Genomic DNA, 19,110 nt, shown 5'->3' with positions numbered 1-19,110 from the left:
TTTACAAAGTCGTACTTTCTTTAGCATTTGTCTTTACAAAGTCGTACTTTCTTTAGTATTTGTCTTTACAAAGTCTTACTTTCTTTAGTATTTGTCTTTACAAAGTCTTACTTTCTTTAGTATTTGTCTTTACAAAGTCTTACTTTCTTTAGTATTTGTCTTTACAAAGTCTTACTTTCTTTGGTAGTTGTCTTTACAAAGTCGTACTTTCTTTAGTATTTGTCTTTACAAAGTCGTACTTTCTTTAGTATTTGTCTTTACAAAGTCGTACTTTCCTTAGTAGTTGTCTTTACAAAGTCGTACTTTCTTTAGTAGTTGTCTTTACAAAGTCTTACTTTCTTTAGTATTTGTCTTTACAAAGTCGTACTTTCTTTAGTATTTGTCTTTACAAAGTCTTACTTTGGTATAAACAAAGTCGTACTTTCTTTAGTATTTGTCTTTACAAAGTCTTACTTTCTTTAGTATTTGTTTTTACAAAGTCTTACTTTCTTTAGTAGTTGTCTTTACAAAGTCGTACTTTCTTTAGTAGTTGTCTTTACAAAGTCGTACTCTCTTTAGCAGTTGTCTTTACAAAGTCGTACTTTCTTTAGTATTTGTCTTTACAAAGTCTTACTTTCTTTAGTAGTTGTCTTTACAAAGTCGTACTTTCTTTAGTAGTTGTCTTTACAAAGTCTTACTTTCTGTAGTAGTTGTCTTTACAAAGTCTTACTTTCTTTAATATTTGTCTTTACAAAGTCTTACTTTCTTTAGTAGTTGTCTTTACAAAGTCGTACTTTCTTTAGTATTTGTCTTTACAAAGTCGTACTTTCTTTAGTATTTGTCTATATTGCGATTTCATAGAACAATCGTTTCGATATTTCTTTTTACATGTTGATCTCATCAATGAAGCATACGAGAACTTCTCAATGGCGATACTTCTAAAAAAGGGAAATTGTTACAGTTTCAGAATGGATTGTCAAATCAAATGCCGAATTCAACATTCGGCAGAAACACGATACTATTTTGTGCCAGAATTTCTGTTCTCGTTAATATGAGTATTTGAAATGCAAAATCCGAGGTTTGACAATTTATTTCAGATCTGAATGCACATGTTGCTCGAGTTAACGAGTAGTGTGCCAGGAATGAATCACAACAGCATTGTTCACTACTCTACTCACTGGCGTTTGGGTCGGTTTCTATAGCCGATGCTAACGGTTACGAACTACTTTAATGTAAACTGGACGAAACATACGAGATACAGAAAATACAATTTCGCCGTCATTTGCATATTGATTAAAATACATTTTGAACACAGCTTTTATTGGTCGAAGGTAAAAGAAAGTTCTAATAATTATTGAATGTAAAACTGTTGTACATATAAAATAATAGAATGTAAATATTTAATGAATGTTTAATAACTCACTGGGGCTCGAAATTTTCATGATTTGATATGTACATACCTCTAACAGCAGTTTCAAACCATGTGTTGAGATAAGCATGCAAATATTTATTTTCGAATTTTGCTTAATTTATTTTGAAATAATTCGGAGGTTACCAAAGTTGTGAAGTGTAAGCGAGATGACAGAAAATGGTTGAGTTAACAGAACATGTTCTCACATGGGAATCAAGACTTGAACTAACGGACATCAAGTATAGATGGTACACGGGCAAGTGGACATTGGTCCTATTATGTTCGGACGTTGAAAGTGTTAAATTTCTGTGACCTTTCTAACTGCAACTCGATTTAAATTTCCAAAGAAACCAAAAATTGTATTGAAAACAGGAATTATTGCATTGTTCCATATCCAGTGGAAAAAAATTCACGAATGCCTGATCGATGTAATTGACTTCAAGATTTTGTCGATATAATCTCGACGTCCACGATGTTATAGAAAGGAACCATTGTAGCTGTGAAATATCTTCGGGAATAGTTTTCCCGGCGCCATGAGCCATAATCCCCAAGATTTTATCGGTCGTGTCAACTAATTTGATGTTATCCACGTGCTCTTGTTCCCTTGTTCCCAGGTCTGTGACTAATCTAATAGCAATACAAGTCTAAAATATTTAAACTACATTAAGTATTAGATGATAGATGGCATTTGGGAAAACTTGTTCTTTTAAAAGGTATTTGTTTATGAAGTGATAATAAATTGTCTACCATTTTCGGACATAAATCGTTTGACTTTATTGTTGAGGAAATCACGTGACATGTGACCCACGTGAGTTTCGTGCATCTAAATTGTTGCTGTAATTTAGTGGATAGTTTCAATTCTAACTTTAGCCTCAAAAAAATTTCATTCGTCGGATGATGATCTATCTGTCACTGCAAATCATTTTAATAGCCTTTGCCCATCGTTTCCTCAATATCTTTCTTATCATTCACAGAGGCTATCAACATTATACAAAATGTCAAAGTGCAGAAAACAATTAAGATGCTGTTTTGTTCTGAAACATTCGACTTCCATGCAATTACAACGCCATTCTTATTACCCGTAAATATTTAAGGAAAACATTGCTAAATTCTGGCATAGCTCAAGTTGCAAAATATTTTATTGTTCAAAGACCTTTGTGTGCATTCCAATAGCTCCTAATGTTGTATACTGTTGAGAATTGTGATAGATGTACGACTTTGTATACAAAAGTATCATGATAACAGTGGCTCTTTTTGAGTGAATTCTAAAAAAAAAAAAAAATTTTTCTACAACAATTTAATGATCTAGATTTCAGAGATGACCTCATAAACTTCAGCTTTACAATCAAATAGATGATAAACTTTGCAAAATGAGCTACTTGAAAAGTGCAAAGATTTAAATTTTCCATCGTGGTATACTTTTTTCTCAACTGTTCTGCTGTGATTAAGGTGCGCAATTATTGTAGGATGGAATCCGGGCATTTCATAGATATTATTGTTATGTCTGGGTCAGAGCGTATATTGAATTTTTGTATAACGAAGCCGGACAAAGAGCGAAATGAGAAGAAAACCAGCAAATTCCAATTAAGAAAGCAGAAAAATAAAAGGAGCAAAATAGCATAACCAGTAGACACAAGCTAATGAGTTTGATGGAATATTCTATTAAAGAATGGGCGAGCTTCACAACAGTCTACAAAGCAAGGTAACGCGGGTTATTGTGCTATCTCGTTGATCAAAAGCGAATCTTTTAAGGGGTGTGCGCCATGTGTGTGTACTAAAGACAACGATGGACTATCATAGGCGAACAGCCTACATAGACCTTAATGGGTATGACTTAATGAAGAGAAAACCTTTGAGGACGAAATAAATTTATTGCAATAAAAAAGGGGATAACTTCATTACTAGCTAGCTAGATAGATTGATAGATAGATAGAAATATTGTAAAGAATTTATTCCCTTTCTGAGTAATATATATATATATATATATATATATATATATATATATATATATATATATATATATATATATATATATATATATATATATATATATATATATATATATATATATATATATATATAGTGTGTGTGTGCATTGATTCCGTGTAGGAGGTCAGTAAGTGTGACATGCAAGCCAGCTTGATTTTATCAAATTAAATTATTTCTAAATACCTGTTTTCGTTCAATTATTACATTCAATAATCACCGTCAATTTTGTCCTCACTGTAACTTTCGTCAGCTGTTTGACTGGAGAATACGGTCAGCATATAAGCAATGGTGTTTTCGAAGAGAAATGGAGACTTTCTGGGGAAAAAATTAAAAAGTAAAATAAAAAAGGAGCAAACGAATAAAGCTGTTTGAAAAGAAAGTGACTGTCTTACAAATTTGAGGATCAAAGAGGGATCTTCATGTTGGTGGATCTGGGCGTGGATGACAATATTATGATATACACAATAATAAAGGAAGTAAAATATACTGTGTACTTACTCCTCAGATACGGTAGGTCGCGGGTTCGAACCCCGGCCAAATACTTCAAAAAAATGGCGCTGAGCATTAAGAAGTTAGTATTAGGACTGGTCGGCTTGGTGTCAGGATAATGTGACTGGGTGGGACATGATGCAACATGTCTGCGGCATGATGCCCAAGTGCTAGACATCACTATACACAGCCACACTGCAAACATCTTAGCGATATGACTACAATTGTTTGAGCTACGTTATAAATCAAAATCACACCCATCAAACACCTAAACAAATAAAGCCAGTGCCATGCGACACGGTGACTTGCTGGGATGGAATTCAATTGGGGTTGGGTTTTGAGGGTGGGAGGGCATAACGTTTTACGATATTGAACAAGTTCGTCGACAATTATTTTAAATAATCAAGCTAAAATTGACTCAGTGCAAGATTGTAAAAGTTTCTTGTTAGGTTAAAATGTATCAGTGTCAACTTTAAGAATGTTTCACAAAAGTTTTGAAAGTAAGATACATGTGTCTGCATTCTTTTTTCATTTTGATTATCGCTTTCGGATAACTTATAAATCATATCAAGAAACATTTTGAACATCGGCTCTCCGAAGATTTTGAATGGCAAAATCATGGGATATCTCAACAGTCTTTGCAAAAGTCTAACTATAATTTGTTTTAATCTTAAAGTGGATCATAGAAACACCTTCGAATCTTTTATAAATCTACCTATATTTTTATATATATTCCATAAATGTTCACTAAACGGAATCCTGAACTTATGTGCAATTAGGCAGATGTTATAATACCACATGAAATTAAAATATATTCACCTGTATACACTTAACCAAATCGAAATCGAGTTAAACTCTTTATTTTTTAAAGTACAGTTTGAATTATCAATGGAATAAAATAAACTTCAATGAAAAGACAGGTTTGGAAGTCATTAAATTGTTGAGGCTGAGATTGTTTTGACCACTCACAAACGAAGCTACATTTGCATTTGCAATGTCGTTTCTAATTGGCTGATATGAATAGTTACTAACGGATTTGTAATAATGAACTTAGAGTGGAGTCGGAATTAAACAATCTGATACACTGTTTGGAAGCAGCAATTATGCGAACACGTGACGTGTATGTTGCGTGAATCTCAACTATAGTTAAAATAAAAAGAAATCGCTTGTGTTGTGTGTGTATGTGTTTCTTCTCGAAAGTGTGTGGTCCGTAATTAATAATTTAAACATTTGACATGTGCAGTTCTACCCTTTTATAAAAGTATATATTTTAAGTTCTAAATTAAGAAAGTTTCATGAGTTTAGATGAATTCGTTACGTTTGCTGATAGGTACATGATGCTTCAAATAACTGAACTATAAGCAAAATACACGTTCATGTGTTGCTTGTGTTGGCAGTTCCAGTTCAGGCGAAAGGAGGAGAAAAAAAAAAGACAACAAGTACTTCAAACAAAACTCTAAAAATGTTCTAAAACCTTTATATGAAACCGAGTAATCAAGGATAACGTTCAAAATGGACAAAGCGTTCATAAGCGTTAATTCTCGGCATTTTCGAATAATTTGTACCTGTAAGGATGTTTCTTATGGTAGGGATATTCTTCACATAAGTCTAATATTATTTAGCTTATATATGATTTATTTGCACGTTAATTTATATATTTTTATAAATTCTTTGTAATTACACGCTTTTTTAATGTACTGTTAATATATCAGAACCGTCCTCGCGGTTATTACTAACAGCAACGTAAGCAACTGTTTCTGGCTATTGAGATGAATGATTTCATCAATCTTTTAATTTCAAAGACGCAGAAATATCTTTAAAAATGAAAGAGCAGTTACTATTTTCAATACATTGCATTTGAATAGAGTGTGTTATTCGCACATCAAGTCTGGTGTTCGTCTGTCAAAGCTTATCAATTTGGGAAGCATGAAAACAATTGCATCCGAGTCTCTTTCAGGGAGTCAAAGTTGTTCGACTGGAAACGGGGTAGTTCCGAGTGTTCTACGTCTACAAATCTGCGCTACAGACAAGAAAATAATTGCTCTGAAGATGATAAAATTTAAGATTTTTATATGCGCTTGGAACAATAAGGCTACTCATTTTGATCATGTGACCAAACAAATCGAGTTAACCCTTTGGAGAAGGAACGCTTTTGCTTCCGGCTGTCTATAATTTTATTTTCCGTGTCATAACAATGCTGACAACTGTTGCTTTCCTTTTCAACCTGAACACATTATCCGATTTTCTGCAGCTGTTGACCGGTCGACAAATGATTTTTGCACGGTGAATGGAGGATGGTGTTTATTAGCTGAAAATTGGATGCATGTTCTAGATACAGTCCTTCTGGTAAAAACCCTGACTTTCTCTTCAGCCGTAATACAGTCCTTCTGGTGAAAACCCTGACTGTCTCTTCAGCCTTAATACAGTCCTTCTAGTGAAAACACTGACTGTCTCTTCAGCCTTAATACAGTCCTTCTGGTGAAAACCCTGACTGTCTCTTCAGCCTTAATACAGTCCTTCTAGTGAAAACCCTGACTGTCTCTTCAGCCTTAATACAGTCCTTCTGGTGAAAACCCTGACTGTCTCTTCAGCCTTAATACAGTCCTTCTGGTGAAAAACCTGACTGTCTCTTCAGCCTTAATACAGTCCTTCTGGTGAAAACCCTGACTGTCTCTTCAGCCTTAATACAGTCCTTCTGGTGAAAACCCTGACTGTCTCTTCAGCCTTAATACAGTCCTTCTGGTGAAAAACCTGACTGTTTCTTCAGCCTTAATACAGTCCTTCTGGTGAAAACCCTGACTGTCTCTTCAGCCTTAATACAGTCCTTCTGGTGAAAACCCTGACTGTCTCTTCAGCCTTAATACAGTCCTTCTGGTGAAAACCCTGACTGTCTCTTCAGCCTTAATACAGTCCTTCTGGTGAAAACCCTGACTGTCTCTTCAGCCTTAATACAGTCCTTCTGGTGAAAACCCTGACTGTCTCTTCAGCCTTAATACAGTCCTTTTTCTGAAGAATCACATTGATATGAGAATATAAATCATTCAGACCTTTTGCATTTCTTTTCTTTTACATTTTATGATACAACTTTCTGATCAGATATTCTTTTGTGGAAGCTTGAGAATATTCTTTGAAATGCGTGAAGATAATTTATACAGAATCTTGAACGGAAGGCATCAGAAGGATGGGGACGGAAGATAATGGTATGATTCAAGAATGAAAACTCTGAATGTACATGTTACACAAGTTAGACGCCTTTCATTCACTGTTTGTAAAATACCTTTTGATATTCTTAGATTATTATGTTTACCTGATAACATGAACTCGATGATTTATTTATTTATTTATTTATTTATTTATTTGTTTATTTATTTATTTGATGATTATAAATAACGTTACGCGTTTTTTAATCGTGATCTCATGGAATCCTCAAAATGTGATACAGTTGTCCTCTAAGAGACTTCTGCAAAATTCTGTAAAGGACAGTTTGTTATTTGTTGCCTCTACCATGCTCTACCCTAGTTCAAATTTGCGGACTTAACAATCATGAAAAATACCATAAGAAAATAAAATTTAGAAATATAAGATTTTGCGTACTGTATAAAATAGTGGTCGAAGATCATATCTAAATTTTTTTAATTTACTTAATCGATATTGGAATGGACGTTACGTGAGTTTGTAAACTTTATTTCTGGGGATTTATATAACACCTCAAAGTCCTCTAAAAGTCCTTTCTTATTTGTTGACTCTTCTGACGTCTAGACTGGTTCAAATCAATATTGTACAGCCTATAAAATGTTAAAAAGTAGTATTAATACTGATTTTCGAAAGTTTATTATTTGCCGACACTATAAAACGGTGGTCAAGGAAAGTCGAAATCTGAATACTAAATTGTGGGATACTTAATTTAAATGTCGAAATTTTTTCAATCCTATAAAAATAACATTGTATTTTTTATGCATATGGAACAGTAAATTATTTAAAACAAAAATCAGAATCTAAATCATACCGCTTGAATTATATTAATGTCATGGCGTCTATTTTACCAGATACTTTATAATAGCCACTACACTGAAAGCTTTCAAAATAATTTGCAAGTTTATTAATTTGTCAGTCCATGTGGCTTTTGGGTCAGTATTTGAAAGTTTCTAATTAACGTTTCCACAAAGATGCTGGAGCTACTTTAATTTTTGTTGCCATAGAAACCATATACTTTCCCAATGTTCGTTTGTATTTGTTATTTTATTGTGTCCTGGCTGTGTAGTAAAGTCTTGTGCTCTCTGCGAAAATACAGAAAATCGCATTAAACCACTCAGAAGTGTAAAATATGTAAACACCCATGTGTTTGTCTTCTTATCCAGGTAACTTTGTGGATTTTGGTCCAATCAGCGCATGATATTTCTTATCAAGATCTACACCGAGTTGATAATGGCCCGCCTTGGGTCGTGTTTCAGCGAAGCGCTCTATACTCTGTCGGTGTATTGCCTCTACTGGTAACATAACACGGTGTTGTGCAGCCCATAGCTCAACAGTATAGTGTAGCCCTCGCTAGGGGTAAGACTGAATGTATATAACTTACGTGGATGTATGTTAGCACACTGAAGGATATACCTACACAATACAGAACAGTCATGTGGTCGTGGTTAAACATACTGTCCGTCTGTCTGTTGGGATGTGTATTAACGGCTAAACTTACAGGTAGGTGGCATTTTTATTGACTTCTACATTAATAATCACTCTTGTACTGTGTGTTTTTCTTAAGAGCCACGTTTTCTGGTTGAGCAGAACAACTAAATAGAGGGGTCCGTTTCATATGTAAGCATCTGTGTGCTAATACACATCGTACAAAAGGGTTACACTATTTGTCCACACGCCCCTTAAATAACTTGGGTTTTTAATATCAAAGACTTCTTGACAGCCGACATAATAAGCGGATAGGGTGCATACAATTTAACTTGGGTTACATTTGGAATTAATATCGGTAATAGGAATGCAACGTTTTTCACGGTAAATTTTGTTTATTTCAACGTAACTTCGTCGCAATTGTGACAAAAATAAAAGTACTAGGTTTTAACTCATCTTCACCACTGATATAATTTCCTCCAGCTCCAGAAAATGACAAATTTGATCACACATTACTTTTCGTACACATCACGTAGATCTTAATTACATTTAATCGTTTTCGTTTTAAAATTTAATTTTTAGAGTTAATTTGAAAAGGAAAATCTAACATATGTAAAATTAATTATAAATATATCTCATTAAAGTTTGCATAAAACAGACGGTCGTAATATTATTAGCTATTTACAGTTTATTGAAATCACTACTTCTCAGTCGGTACCATATATTGGCCTGAGCAAAGAGTACATATTTTTTCCCTTAAAACAGGAAAGGCTTTTTTGTCTTTCATGCATAAAAACGGATGCATATTTGAAATAAGTGTATGCTTGTAAGATGCAAAAAATATCATTACAGCGCTTGTACCTACTATAGAGTTTGTTGCAATAATAATAACGAAAATATATTAGAAACTTCTTACACACACACACACACACACACACACACACACACACACATATATAGTACAGATTTTAGATCAAAGTACTATTTACAACAGAAAACTCGACGAAGAAAGTTCAGTTGTATTGATGATTAGGACAATCTTATTAGAAGCGCTTTCTCTCTCTCTTTCTCTCTCTCTCATAACAGACGACAGTCCTTATATGAGAAAAACTTAGGTGACTATTTTATTTCTGGAAACCGTGGCATTTGGAGGCATTACAAGAATTTACCTGTTTGCTTTACTGTGTCCCTATCTGGAGAAATGACAACACTCCTAACTTTTGTGACCCCACTCTTTAGATAACTACTGTTAAATCACTTGCTGACAGCAGCCTTACTGAGGAACGCGAATGCATCCATAGGGAATTGTCAACGTTTGCTATCTCATTGGTAACATATAGACCTCGAAATGTTCAGAGACGGTTTATCAGTCAATAACGAAATATCGTTAGACTTAAAATGATTACGATTTTTTTTAGAAATATGTTTTCCTTCCTGAATAATTGCATTTGTTACAAACGCCAAACTGCTTAATCGGAGTCACTCAGTGTCTGATTTATTTATTTATTTATTTATTTATTTATTTATTTATTTTATAAATGTTATCGCAAAGATTCGCTATTGATTAACTACTATGATATCCAGTAGTCTTTCCGCAGATTATTTTAGACGCTTTTGATCAACTAAGGATTATTATCGTGTTTAATATGTGCTGTTTTTCTAAATATATTTCAGCAAATAAGGAAATATATTTATTTTACTATCCAGTTTTACATGCCTCGAGAATATTCCTCCATTACATATGTGCAAATTATGAAGTATTACGCCATGCGAAGCTTACTTGATGGAAATCGAAATTGAGTCCGTCAATATTTTCTAATCATGCCAACTGAAGCGGCTCCTAATAAATTGGTATGTGTTATTCTTGATGCCCCGTATCGATCGAAAATTGTCAGCATTGACTGCAGATGAGTTAAACCGAATGGGAAGAACTGTCTGCTATAATTACTTACGTCAAGTAAGAATACAGATGCAGGTCATTTGTTATTTAAACTTATATCATACATGCTTGCCATTATCACATCTCAGATGCAAGTTATTCCTCCCTTTTACAGGTTGCTAGTTTCTTGGTGGTCCTATAAGTCTTTTGTTTAGGGCCAGCATCTTCCCGGCTCTTCTAATGTCATCTTTAAACCATATGTCAACCTTTTCGGCGTTTTCTCCCTTTAGTTCCTTCTTATGGCTAACATCGTTGTGAAAATGAACATTTACAAAAGCCAGAACAGCAAAACCTCCGTTTTCCTGGACCATAATAATTATTATTAAATATAAAGGAGATACGGTGATTTGTTTCGTCCGCTCACTCCATGGCAACAAATGGAACTTGTGCAATTGAGCACAAAGGTTTCATTATTGTTCGTGGGGTACCAATTTTCTTGGATTATGTTGCTGAATTTGTTGTTGTTGTTGTTGATGATGAAAGCGATATGACCCTTGTTCCCGATCTACGATTTTTAAGTGCATATGAAGATGAAATTCTTTGAAAATGACGAAAATGTATGACCACGAAAATAAATGATTTATCAAATAACCAATAGTATTATCCAACGCCGTGATTTAATTCTTCACGATAGTCTTCATTTGGAGCGGGGGGGGGGATATATCACCAGTGGTTTGAAGATGTACCATGCTTGTTCCGAATGAAATTCAGTGGCTAACATAAACTTTGTTCCAGTGCTGTGCACGTGGTTTTAATTTATCTTGCTAACAGTAGGCGTCATAAACTGTCCCATTAATTATCTGTCTTGTAACGTTCAGATTTATACCGCTTACAATAAATCGTCGAGATGAAATTAATGACCGTTAATATACGACATCAAAATATTATATACGCTTACAGAATGTATCAGAACCAAATTTCTCATGCAAATTAAAAATTTAGTTTTCCTAATTATTCTAAATGTTAAAGCATACAAAATGTCGTATAATTAAAAAAAATTACCATGTGAACTTTACGGAAAAGACATGCTTAAAAATTGAAATCGCTTTATTTTTTAGCTCCAAAATGTTTTAATGTGTTCAGTTTGAATAGACACTTGAGCTATTATTTTTTGGAATCTGCCCTATATTTGCTACGTATTAAGCAAAAGCCGTATATCATGAAGACAATTTGATTTATTTATCTAAAAGCAATGAGAAAATTTTATTCATGGCTGCTTCCTTAATCTTAAGTCAATTGACCAATGACACTTAATTAAAGCTTACAAACGTGTTTAAGATAGTGACGTGGCAGTGGTTGTAGAAATATATTAATTTATTAATTAGTTATATCAATAAATACAAACGCTTCTAAATACGGCTCGTAAACACATACAGTTCATTTTTGTCCCTAATACATGTATAAGATTTATAACAGCCTTTTTTGGAGGTTTACCTCCAGTTTTATTTATTTGCCCTCTATATTCTAAATTAAAATATAATTATTTAAAATAATGCATATTTATGAATAATAAATAAGATTAATTAGGTGGCCGAGTGGCCTAAGGCGCCTGCCTTTACAAATCACTGGCAACTCACCTCTGTCCCCGCGAATTCGAGTTTCGACTCGGCCAGCGCTGATATGTGAGAAAGCTCGCCATTAGCATCCCGTGGGTCGATGATTCTTTCCAGGGTTTTCCAGGATTCTTCCTCCACCAGATATACTAGTCGCCATGCATAGCCTGTCATGTGCTGAAAAGTGATGTTAAACCCACAAAACAAAGAATGATAAATTATGTATAAATGCGCTACACAGTCATAGTCATATGAACCAATGGCGTAATGTTAGGATGAGGAAGCTGCCTTGAATAAATGGGCGTCGATATAACGATGCATATGTGATAAGGGTCTCCTCATAATGCGACCAGGACCTCTCAGTTCTGACAGACACCACTGCAGACAAATTTTGCACACTGCTACATAGGATCTGCTCAGTAGCAATACTCAAAACACGAATGCATTTTTGTGTGGATTCAAATACGAATGCATTTTTGTGTGTATTGAACACAGATATATCTTTAACTATACATTACAAACGGAATTCAAAGTAAAATGCAATTTAGTCGAGTTTGATTCAGTGCATTGAAGAATATCGATACGCGAACGTTAGTGAATGAAAACTAAATAGTCTGGGTGTGTGGTACGGATTAATGGATTGAGCGCCCGTACCAAACACCCGATCAACCAAGTAAAATTAAATGGGTGCGTAATTATTACAAAAAAAAAACTGCACTTGTTCTTTGTTCTAAGTCGGTGGAAAGAGTAAGTTTGAGATGGTTTATGAATAATTCGAGGACGTCAAGACGACACATTCATACGGCATATCAAACGAATTCTTTACTCTGACTTAGAACAAAACACGAATGTGGTTTTCCCTTTATTACATGCCCGTTATTTTACGCTCTCCGGATATCGTTCATATGTACTGTGTTAATGGAATTCAAAACCATTTGGGGTACTGAAATGTTAAATTATGTGCATCTAACAGTTTTAAATTTATACTTCCTAGAAACAAATTAAGTACGTTTCAGTTTAGTGCTTCTTTTTGGTCGGCATTGAAATATTTACTATTAAAAATTAAAACGCAAATAAATAGCTTATCAGGCCCGGCTTTATAGTTTGCGAGGACAAATTCACCTCGCTGGCAGCGGGTCCCGGCCTGTGAAGTAGGCGCGGAGCCAAAGGCAACCACCTTGCTCTCCTTGCCCTAAGGTCCGTCCAGCAACTGTAATCTTCAATAGGACATCATCCAGTTGTACAAAACACAGAGTGAGGTGAAAGTTTTGAGAGAAAAAAAAAAACACAGTGCGTGATGGAGATTGAAAAGGACTGAAAAAGATAATTTTTGTTTTGCTTAACATATCTCAACTCAATGGTCGACGTTTTCACAGTTTGATTCTCTGAAGCAAATTTTCGCGTTTAGTAAAGATGCTTTAAAACATTTTTTGTAACAATTGTTCTAAATATCATTCACATTTTACACGTAAAATATAATTTCAATTAATAATATTTTTGGTTAACTCTTCGTGATCGAAGGGTATGGAATCTTATAAATCGCTTTTGCATATACAGATAGACATACACCAAACATGTGCAAAATCAACACCAAACTGTTTGATTTAGTACGTATTTGAAATATTGCGACAACAACGCCGGTCAGAAAGTTAATAATACAAATTTTCTTCTATTAAGTCTTGAGTGAAGAAAAGAATTTTCATATACTGTTAAATTGGTTACACGAGAAATCTCCTCACAATATCCTGACATATATGGCAAAAAAGAATAAGAATGCTTTGACAACGTGCAAAGCAGCCACAATCCGAAAGCGTTGGCAACGTGAAAGCAACTACTGTCTGAATGAGTTGACAACGAGCAAGCAGCTGTCAGAATGCGTTGACAACGTGCAAGCAACTACTGTTCGAATGCGTTGACAACGTGCAAGCAACTACCATCGGAATGCGTTGACAACGAACAAGCAACTACTGTCTGAATGCGTTGACAACGAGCAAGCAACTACTGTCTGAATGCGTTGGCAACGTGCAAGCAACTACCGTCCTAATGCATTGACAATGAGCAAGCAACTACTGTCTGAATGCGTTGACAACGAGCAAGCAACTACTGTCCGAATGCGTTGACGACTACAAGTAACTACCGTCCGAATGCGTTGACAATGAGCAAGCAACTACTGTCTGAATGCGTTGACAACGTGCAAGCAGCTACTGTCAGAATGCGTTGAAAATGTGCAAGCAAGTACTGTCTGAATGCGTTGACAACGTGCAAGCAACTACCGTCCGAATGCGTTGACAATGAGCAAGCAACTACTGTCTGAATGCGTTGACAACGAGCAGCAACTACTGTCCGAATGCGTTGACGACTACAAGCAACTACCGTCCGAATGCGTTGACAATGAGCAAGCAACTACTGTCTGAAAGCGTTGACAACGTGCAAGCAGCTACTGTCAGAATGCGTTGACAACATGCAAGCAAGTACTGTCCGAATGCGTTGACAACGTGCAAGCAACTACCGTTTGAATGCGTTGACAACGAGCAAGCAACTACTGTCTGAATGCGTTGACAACGAGCAAGCAGCTACTGTCTGAATGCGTTGACAACGAGCAAGCAACTGCTGTCCGAATGCGTTGACAACTGCAAGCAACTACCGTCCGAATGCGTTGAAAATGAGCAAGCAACTATTGTCTGAATGCGTTGACAACGTGCAAGCAGCTACTGTCAGAATGCGTTGACAACGTGCAAGCAAGTACTGTCTGAATGCGTTGACAACGTGCAAGCAACTACCGTCTGAATGCGTTGACAGTGAGCAAGCAACTACTGTCTGAATGCGTTGACAACGTGCAAGCAGCTACTGTCAGAATGCGTTGACAACATGCAGGCAAGTACTGTCCGAATGCGTTGACAACGTGCAAGCAACTACCGTCCGAATGCGTTGACAATGAGCAAGCAGTTACTGTCTGAATGCTTTGACAACGTGCAAGCAACTACCGACCACAAAAGAACAAGATATTCGGCTTGTTTATTAGTCTTCATAATATAACTTGGCAAACCGGTTTTAAAAATAGTCTACACTAATATTTATGTGCAGTAGTTTTATTTCTTTAGAGGAAAATTCTTCTGTAGAAACAGTGTAATTGTTTAACCATGACGTGATTAAATAGCATATATACATATGAGATTTCCCGAGTCTGTTTCCTCGAGATAATCTGTCTCGGCTCAGAATAATCTATTAAAGAATGACTTACATTAGAATTTATGGAACAAATGACGTGAAATGAATTAAGTTTAAATTTAAAATAAATTTCCAATTTTAATAGTAACCAAGGATAACAGCTTCATGTTCCGTGTTGTCAAACTAGTGTTGTATTCTTTCCATGACGAAATTGTCCGATAGCGGCGCTCCGTGTACATGAATCTTTCATCTAATATTTTTTAAATCCATGATATATACATATATCTATCGTAGAAAGAGCATTATACAAGAAATGGAAATGACCCCGCAGAAGCGGATCTGGTCGGAGCCCTGGAGCAAGTTTTCTTTTCAGTTAGATTGTTACAATTATGCCAGATTAACATTTAATACGCAGGTGCTTTAGGCCCACATGGAGGGTGGGGGAGATTCCGTCTCACAGACCCCTTATCTACTTCTTTACACTTTTTCCAAATGATATCCCTGGATCGTATCCACCTCTGTATATGGCTGGCTTCCTCTGGCAAAATGTCATCTCAGCTCAGTAAATCTATATTTGTTTTGGAAAAAGACCCACACAAGAATAGAATATCAAACATATATTACGTCATCGTATTCTTTAGAACCGTAATTAAGTGATTTGATTAACAAAACATGACTCATCCTTATTCTCATCTCGAGGTTCCAGAAACAAAATATTAGTAAAACTTTCGACAAAGCAAAGCAATATAGGTTCTCTTCTCTGCATGTGACGTGTTTCTTAAGTAATTTTCCATATAACACGGGTCAGTCATTTGGATCACTGTTTACTCTCTGTAATTTTTTGTAAATACGAGTATAATATTTGAAAACCTGGATTTAACATTACGTTAGGGTGAATACGCAATGATAACACTGTCGAATCGTTGTTTTGAAGCCATTCTTTTTATTTACATTTATAACAATCATAAATAGAATAAAAGGTTTGCTAAAATATGAAATAGGTAATAACATCTAATCATCATCTATATATATATATATATATATATATATATATATATATATATATATATATATATATATATATATATATATATAATACGTGCGTACGGCAGAAGATGGCAATATCTAAAATACACGTATATCGGATTAAATGAATCTATACTCATCAGATGGATTATCGTTACAGCAACTATCTTGCACGCTTGGCATAAGCATAACAAGTGTTTTCATCAACAGCAAAACGGGTTAATGCACGTTTCATCGCCCGAGGCTTGTTACAGTGATGCTGATGCTAATTGCATCCCACTTCTGACACCAACGTAAACCAGACGATTCTGCGGAAGCAACTACAACAACAGCACGCGATGCATTCATTGGGTTTCTGACGCTTAGCGCTCGATATAAAGGATTTTTTTAATGCAAAAGCACATCTCTCTATTTAAACAATATCCACAGAATTTGTCATGGGCAATGTTCACAGATGAATTGACAAAAGCCGAAGACTTGTCATAAACTCCTTTCGGTTATAAGAATCGAAAGTAATCAAAATGCACATTTAATTCAGATATTGGTCTGGCAGTCTTGGAGGGTGGGTAAAGAGGAATTGGATGCACAAATTAGCCTAAACGAATGCAAGTGCTTGTTTAAACTGTAAACTGAACATCTCACAGGTTCACAAATGAGAAAATATATTAGTTGAAGAAAATTATGTTATTGAAGCAATTATATGCAGTACAGTGAATTGTTCTATTGCATAGATTATTAACTACAAGTTTTCGAATAAGATCTTCCTTACATGCTTGATATTGCTCTACAACTCGGCAGGTAAGAGCTAGCAAGTTGAAAAATAATCTGTTGGGTTTTTTTTTATTCCCATCAGATTCTGACATTTTATCCATAAATGCAATCTGTAGTGTTTGTTTTGGAGTTTGATTAATAGCCCTTTCTCATAATACAATATTTTAATCAACTTATACAAAAGACTCCCCAAAAAATAAATTATTTAAATTCATATATCGGCAGATGGAACGAAGTCCATGACAGGTAACACTGTAACATATTTAGAGTAGCGCCATATTTGATCATTTTAGACAGATGCATAATCGTAGAGAATATCTCTGGACAAGGGTCGATTTAAACCGAGTTTACATTTCATGACGTATTCACGTTATGATTTTGACGCGTGCAGTGCGCAGCTTGGCTCCAGACTGACTGAAACTTATTAATTTTGTAGTGTTTTCACTTGTTCAATCAAACGCACATGCTGAATGTAAACTATTTATTTAATGTCAGTCATTGAGCTTTATGGAGACTGGTGAATGAAACCATAAACTTTCCAAACTGAGACCGTCATTATATATTAATATGACTGCTTTGGTATAATCTTCTAACACTTTATGTTGCCATCCATTTGTAAAAGATTTGATATGACTGATGTCTAGCATAATTTATTTTCAGTTATAAATTTGTGTAAAATAAAAGGAGATTTGGGCTGAATTAAACTCCATTCTCTAACAAAAGTATAACTGCAATACAATCCAACAAAGAACAGCATGAAAGTAGACCACAAACACATGATTTGTTGATAACGTAAGCAACTTTCTTACGCTGGCTACTGCCTTCTGGTTTTCTTCAAAAGGATTTCAGGACTGCAAAAAAGGTTTCGGCCTCATAGACTGGTGACCAATCCTACCGGTCAGGTAATAGTATTTGAGTAATATAAACTTTTCTTAGTCTCCATCCCCATGCCGCTACATTTATCCTTCCCTATAAATAATACCCGAACATCCAATAAGAAAGGAAAGATAAAGTTAATGAAAGTATGTGTGTAAAGAGCGAGAGTTCAGTCTGGTTTATGACTTTTAGAATGCGCATCACAACATATTATTACCAACAAAACAACCGAATACCTCGGACCGTTCTGTGTAATGTTGTATTAGGTTCTGAAGACACTTAGTTTCTAGTGATGATTTTTAATATAGCGGTCTGTGGCTATCTCATCCAGTAGAAAGATAAGAAACGTTTGGTATTACTGTTAATTTTGGGTGAACAGGGTGATTAATATACTGAAAAGAAAGATCATAAAGCACATGAAAATGGGGGATATTTTCTCAAGTTCCTGAAATGATTATACAGTCAATATCAACATCTTTACACACCTTTGTTTTAAACGATGCCTATTAATTTACTGTATATTAAAGATAAAAGAATTCGGGGTACTGGTAATTTCTCTAACCATTGTCCTTGTCTTGGAAAATTTTCAGCATGCAAAATTAAACAGTAACGTGTTGTTTTCTTTTTTAATTCGAAGTTGCAATATGTCAACCTATTCGGTAGTACAAATCACTTCAGTCAAAGTAGAATTTTCAATTTGATTCAAGTCATCGATTTTGTAAGATTTTGATAAAAGGGCAAAATTATTGCATAATTCAATATTTAATATGGAAATATTCCTCGATTTTGTCGAACAAAATTGAATATATCAGCTTTCTGTTATAAGTGGACAATGTAGTACTGCAGTTTAAGCAAGTCGATCCCAGTGTGATTTCACTCTGTTTTTAGATCAGATTCTTCTATCTAGAGAAAACCAAAATAAAGCATATCTTAGTTGCTGTGCTGCGTTAGTTTAAAAACGTGCCAACAAGTATCTTATACTTTAATCAGTTTTAAATTCACATTGCCAGTCATAAATACAGGTAACCAAAGTGATGAAAACAAACGTCTCGTTGTTTGTTAAGTTGCAGGTGAGAAAAATAGATCTCATTCTGTCTTAATCCGCTCTATTGTATTGCATTTACTGTCTTTACTTCTGTAGATGAGAATGCTTTACGTATTAAAAATATATCCCTCTCTTGCAAACCTTGATATGGTGGATTCAACATTAATGTATAATTCAAAAATTTCTCAACATTCTCTGTATCTCTGTTATGGTTTTTATGGGTCTAAAGACAAACTGTCGACAA

The 19,110-nt window shown here is 34.9% G+C and overlaps 1 protein-coding gene across 1 annotated transcript in view; it reads left to right on the top strand.

Moving 5' to 3' along the window:
* Positions 1 to 8,313: 8,313 nt before the first annotated feature.
* LOC149779564 (uncharacterized) overlaps positions 8,314 to 19,110 on the top strand; it is a 54,182-nt gene continuing 43,385 nt past the window's right edge. The window contains exon 1 of the mRNA XM_089940288.1: positions 8,314 to 8,563. Within this exon, the coding sequence (XP_089796414.1) occupies positions 8,449 to 8,563 (115 nt within the window). The 5' untranslated portion in view covers positions 8,314 to 8,448. The remainder of the gene's footprint in view (positions 8,564 to 19,110) is intronic.

Source organism: Sinohyriopsis cumingii, chromosome 17, assembly GCF_028554795.1.
Source record: "Sinohyriopsis cumingii isolate HCF-2022 chromosome 17, ASM2855479v2, whole genome shotgun sequence".
Lineage (NCBI taxonomy): Eukaryota > Metazoa > Mollusca > Bivalvia > Unionida > Unionidae > Sinohyriopsis > Sinohyriopsis cumingii.
This window is presented reverse-complemented; position numbering and strand designations above follow the sequence as displayed.